The sequence below is a fragment of the Cystoisospora suis genome (genome assembly GCF_002600585.1).
Source record: "Cystoisospora suis strain Wien I chromosome Unknown contig_995, whole genome shotgun sequence".
Taxonomy (NCBI): domain Eukaryota; phylum Apicomplexa; class Conoidasida; order Eucoccidiorida; family Sarcocystidae; genus Cystoisospora; species Cystoisospora suis.
Genome location: NW_027153796.1, coordinates 1 through 5779, shown reverse-complemented (window position 1 = coordinate 5779; position 5779 = coordinate 1). Strand labels below are relative to the sequence as shown.

General features: G+C 42.0%; 1 protein-coding gene across 1 annotated transcript; it reads left to right on the top strand.

Annotated features, from left to right (window-relative positions):
* Window positions 1–598: 598 nt before the first annotated feature.
* CSUI_002335 (c2 domain-containing) lies at window positions 599–5198 on the top strand (the record flags this gene model as incomplete). The annotated part of the gene is made up of 5 exons (XM_068062537.1): window positions 599–783; window positions 2372–2502; window positions 3296–3492; window positions 3930–4132; window positions 5016–5198. Coding segments are annotated over exons 1-5 (885 nt in total), but the record flags the coding sequence as incomplete, so codon positions are not given.
* Between the last annotated feature and the right edge of the window lie 581 nt (window positions 5199–5779).

Here is a 5779-nt window from a genome sequence, read left to right as displayed (position 1 = left end):
TCTATGTATATATATGTGTGTGTATATGTATATATGTATATATGTGTATGTGTATATATATATATATATGTGTGTATGTGTGCCTTGCGTAAGAGGGAGGTGGAAGTGTAGATGTGGCAGTTTCAGGTAAAGGACCCCCAAGGAGTTCAAGTCAACAGTAATCGAGAACGTTTAGGTCTTTTCTTCATTAGAGAGATATGACTCCTCTTCTTATATGATCTTATACCACATAGAAGGTCCCTACAGTTACGAAGGCTCTCTCGTTCCCCCTTTCAGCTGTACATAGATATCTCTTCATTCTGTCTTGGCACATACCTGTACCTCTCTCTCCCTATCCATAGATATACTCTTCTCTTTTCTCTTGGATCCCTCTGTCTTTCTGTTTGACTGGATGATGCAACCCTCTCTTATCTATATGTGCCTCTTCAGGGGTATCTCTGTTCCTCATAGATAAAATCTCTTCGTCATCTCTCTTTTCTATCTCTATCTATCGCCCTTCGTTCTCTCCCCTCTCTCTCTGTCTGTACGTGAATGAGTGACCCACTACTCCCTTTTCTTTCTTCCTCTTTCTGTCTTTCTTTCCTTTCTTTCTTGGATCATCTAGGCGGCCTAATGAGAGGTTTGAATAGGAAGGATGATAAGGGAAGAAGAGGCGTTGGCGGAGGTGTAGGAGGGCAGCTCGGCTTAGAGGCCTTAAGTGCGGCCGATCGGGAGACTGCTGAGGCTTCGAATACATCCTTTCTTATCCAAAGTCGATCTAACGCGCTTAACTCGGACAACAGTGTAAGGAAAACATCTTTTTCCTCTTCTTCATTCAGAGAATGTCCCATCGTCGACACTTCGAAGCATTCTCATTCTCATACAAAGATACACGTGACTCTCTTTTCTCTCTCTTTCTCTCTTCGAGGTCGTCTGTCTCTCTCCTTGTTGTGTATCGTTCTTCTCTCTCCCTTCGTTTCTCTCTTTTCTTGCATGCGTGTGAATGTGTGCACGCCTACTTGCAACGAAGTTTGTATGCATCGAGGTAGAACAAGTGAAGGTAGCTTATCCGTAGAGAAAAGGTGCTCTTTCTCACTCTTTCTCACTCTTTCTTCTGTTTCGCGCTCTCTTCTCTTCTTTGTGCATGGATCGATTCTTTCTCAGAGGGAGAACGCCACAGGGGAGTGGTAGTACAGGCATACGTCTAAAGAGATCGATAGAGAGATAGATCGATAGATAGATCAAAGAGACATCGATCGATAGATAGATAGATTTTGTACATACATCCCTACAAAGAAACTCGCGCATGGATTTGGACGTCCCTCCGTAATCCGTGTCCCGGCAAACTTGGGAGGAAGTCTTCTATCTAGGAGAAAAGAAAGTAGAAGAAAAGGAGAAGAAGACGAAGAAGAGCAGAAAACGCGTGAAAGAGTTGGAGAAAGCAAAGTTCTCCCATGGGAAGGGCCTCCTTCTTGGCAATTTTCCGCATGCCTCACTCGAGTCTTCTATGCATGTACCCAGATGTAGATATGAAAGAATGACTATATATATATATCTATTTGTATATGCATGTATGTATATATATTAGTGTATATATCTTGCTCCACACCTGCTGGTAATGTCGTTGTCTTCTCGTAGTAGCGATACTACTTCCCTTTACAGATCTAGATCCAGCCACTGAAGGCTCCCCAGATCTTTCTCTTCTTTTCTTCTTTTCTGTCTCTCTCTCTGGTGTCTCTTCAAGTGCAATTCTTATCTCACTCCAACTCGCGTTCTCTCCCCTCTCGTGTCCGCTACACACACCTCCTGTCTATCCACATGTATATATACATGCATATGCATCTATATGTATGACATGTGGGTCTATACGTATGGATTCTTCGCCTTATATGTGCCTATTCGTATGTGAAATATGTAGGTAGACGTACAGAGTTGTATGTATGTACGTATACATAGAGAGAAATGTAGAAGAAGACGTGCGTAGACACCCGGCTGCTAAGGGCTCCGACAACTCAGCTATTATCGCTCTAGCTCTATCTATCCTTAGTCTACCTATCTATCTTTAATCTACCTATCTATCTTTGATTTATCTTTAATCTATCTCTAATCTATCTATCTCTACTCTATCTTTAATATATCTATCTTCAATCTATCTCTACTCTACCTCTATCTTTATTCTACTTCTAGTCTATCTTTAACCTAGGTATCTCTACTCTGTCTTTAACTTATCCTTAGTCTATTTCACTATTGATGTGGGACTCTCTCTATCACTCTCTCTCTATGTGTAAGTATATATATTATATTGCTGTAGATATTTCTATGAGGAGTTGTGGTCTGTTCTTCTCTCTTTTTTCTTTCTTTCTTTGTGTGGATGTCTTTGTCTCTTGTGTAGGTCTTTGCCGGTTTATGGATTCTACCGAATGGCCTGCCTCGTGTCTTAGTAACGAGCTATTCCATTCCCGGGGTACACTATGACGTCCTCTACTCTAATATGTTTACTCTTAATGTCTATATACCCGCCAAGTAGGCTCCCCACTCTCTCTCTTTCTCTCTAACTTCCTTTCCTTTCTTGACTCTCTTTCTTTCTTTCTCTGTGTAGATCTATCGTCTAGAAGTCTCAGTCATTCTTTCTCTCTCCATCGATTTCTCTCTATGTGTATCTATCAAGCCTTTGCTAGCTGCTTGTGTATATCTCTTTAGCCTTCACTGGTCGCACTACTGCTATCACTACGAATCTGCAGTGTATATACACATCTGTAGATCTATCTCTTTGACTAGATTATCTATTGTAGAGAGCTGAGTTTCGTTCCTCTGACGTCATTTCTTTCTGTCTCTCTCTCTCTTTTTTCTTTCCTTTCTTTCTCTCTTTCACTCTCTCCACTGGAAGAAGAAGCAAAGCCCCAGGGTGTGTCTGTATGTGTATGTATATAGAAATCTATGCATATGTTTCACTCTCTTCTTCTCACCTCATTCATCTCCATAAGTGCACATACACCATATATCTATATCTATATATGAATAAGAAGGCCTAGATCACCGCTGTCTCCACATAGATATCTGTCCCACCTATAAGATGCATTGACAACCTATGTATACATACCTTCAATTCTCGCTGCATTTCTTTCATATCTCTTCTTCTTCTTCTTTTCTTTCCTCTTCTTGCTTCTCTTGGTCTCTCTACCACCGAGATGGGGTGTCTCTCTCTATCGCCATGATCATCTTCTTGCCTCTTCTTTTTCTTCTTTCGCTTTTCCTCCTCGTCTTTGTGTGTCTCTCGGTTCTTTCGTCTACTCCTCCTCCTCCTCGTGCCGTGTAGATTCGTTTTGTTTGCGGAAGGCAAGAGAGCGTCGGATAAGAAGACTCGAGAGCAGTACGCTAGACCGTCTGTAGAGTCAGTTTTGGAGAGCTTTTTGGATGACCTGCACTTTCCCTGCGACTTTTTAAAGAAAGGCATCCAAGGAAATGTGGATGTCACAGGTCAAATCAAGTTCTTCATCAACCTCACTCATAAAGGTAAATAAGGCACGACGCAAACACGAAGACACCTCAGAAAGATCAAAAGAGACTCCACATGAATCGACTAAACGTACAGAGACAGATTAAAGATCGATTGATCAAAGACAGGTAGATTGAAGATAGATAGATTAAAGATAGATAGATAGATTAAAGATAGATACAGCAAAGATATGTAGGTGAACACACAGTATACATCCATGTGGAGAGATGCGTAGATGAAGAGCCGTAACAGGGAGATAGACGGGTAGATAGACAAGATGCACATACAACGATCTCAATAAGATAGAGTGAAGAGGCACTAGTAGTAGTAGTAGTCCTCGTAGTAGTATCGTAGTATTCCTCGTATTCGTCTATTGGAGAGTTGTGTATCAGTTTGGTCTTCTCTTCCTTTCCTTTCACTAGAGCCTCTCTTCTTCTTCTTCTTGTTTTCGTAGAGGTGCCTAATCCGCATGTCGATCAGTCCGCTGTAGAGTGGGCTACGAGTGAGAAGAAGATGAGGCGACATCTAAGAGGAGAAGAAGCCTATCCTAAGCTTATCAAGATACGGGTGTATATCATTCGAGCTATCAGTCTAAACGTCGATAATGAAAGGCTCACCCCCAATCCTTATCTCATCTTCAATATAGGAGAAAAGTCTGTAGGTCTATTTTACCACATCTGTAGAAAGCATCACACATTCTCTCTCTCTCTCTGTATGTGGAATAATAGCATGATACGAGTCAACACGCTGCTGGATGTGATCTGAAGAGCTCCTCCCTTCCCTCCTCCTCCTCCTTCTTCTGTAGAGATAAGAAGTCCTCCTTCTGGGGATCTGTCTCTCTCTTTCATGGACGCTGTCTATCCTATATCTCTTTCCCCTGTCTCTTTCAGAACGTCTGCATAGATACATTTTTCTTTCTCACTCTTTCTCTTCTTGTGTGGGTGTGTGCCTAAGATACTTTTTGTTGCATGGAGGTGGGGTTCTATATCTAGATATCACTCCAGGAGGGCCAACGAATGAAAAGATATCCTCCTCCTCCTCCTCCTTATTCTAACTATTCTTAATTTCTATTATGGCTATTACTAGTAGTAGTAAGGATGCACACTCATCAGGAATGACTTTCAGTCATTTGCCCCGTCTACTACTAATACGACCACCACTAATACACCTACTACTACTACTATTACTGCTATGATGACGAGGAGTAGTAGTCGTAGTAGTAGTAGTGGGAGCAGTCTTTTCCTCCCTCTCCTACTCCTTCTCCTACTATTGCTATTGCCACTCCTCTTATTCTAGCTGATGCTCCTAATCTACATCACTATGACATGAGCCCACTACTACTACTACTACATCTCCTCCTACTACATCTACTCCTACTACTAGGATGAGTCTACTGACTATGACGATCATATCAGTATACGTATGCGCATGACTCGAAGTTTAGATAGAGCTATGTCTCCAGCGTCTCTGTCTCTATCACACTCCTAGAGCCGGAGTAGTGGATGGCTGCGGTTGTCTTGTGCTTCGCCTTTTCTTGTAGGATACACTTCGAGCCGAAGGGAAGATGAATACAAACAATCCAGAGTTCTTCACTTTCTATGAAAAAGATGTCATCTTTCCGGAAGAGTGTCAGTTGGAAGTTCAAGTCTGGTCGGCGCATGAAGGGCTGACTGGAGGTCTGGATGACCTATACATAGGAAGTACATACATCGATCTAGAGGAAAGGTACGTCACATCATACACATCCATCACAACGTACCTAGGAAAAATAATACACTCAGGAGATTCTCTTTCTAGCTTCAGGACATGTGGTCTACAGCTTTGCGGCAGGTATCTCTCTTACGATACGTCGGTATGGATATGGCGTGTCTTCAGATGCCTCCCGTGTACTTCTATATAGATAGAAAGAGCTGGAGGCTTCTCTATGTGTAGGGTACCTCTATGTAGAGGTATCTATCTTTAATCTATCTATCTATCTTTAATCTATCTATCTTTAATCTATATAGGTATGTATAGCTCTATATGTGTGGCATGATGTGTATGAATGTTACGTAGGCAAGCATGTTTCGTCTTTCTCTGGAGAGACGAATGGGTCTTTTCTGTTCTTTCTCGAGTCTATCCCTCTCTCTCTATCATCTAAAGAGATCTACGAGGGGCTTCTTTCTTTCTTTCTTTTCGGGAGTTTGTCGTGTCTTCTGTATCCCCCTCTCAAGTCATGCAGTAGACACGTAGAAGTCTTCACACCACACGATGACTCCATAAGAAAGTCCGGAAAAGGGAGAAGAAGATCTGCAGGAAGAAAAA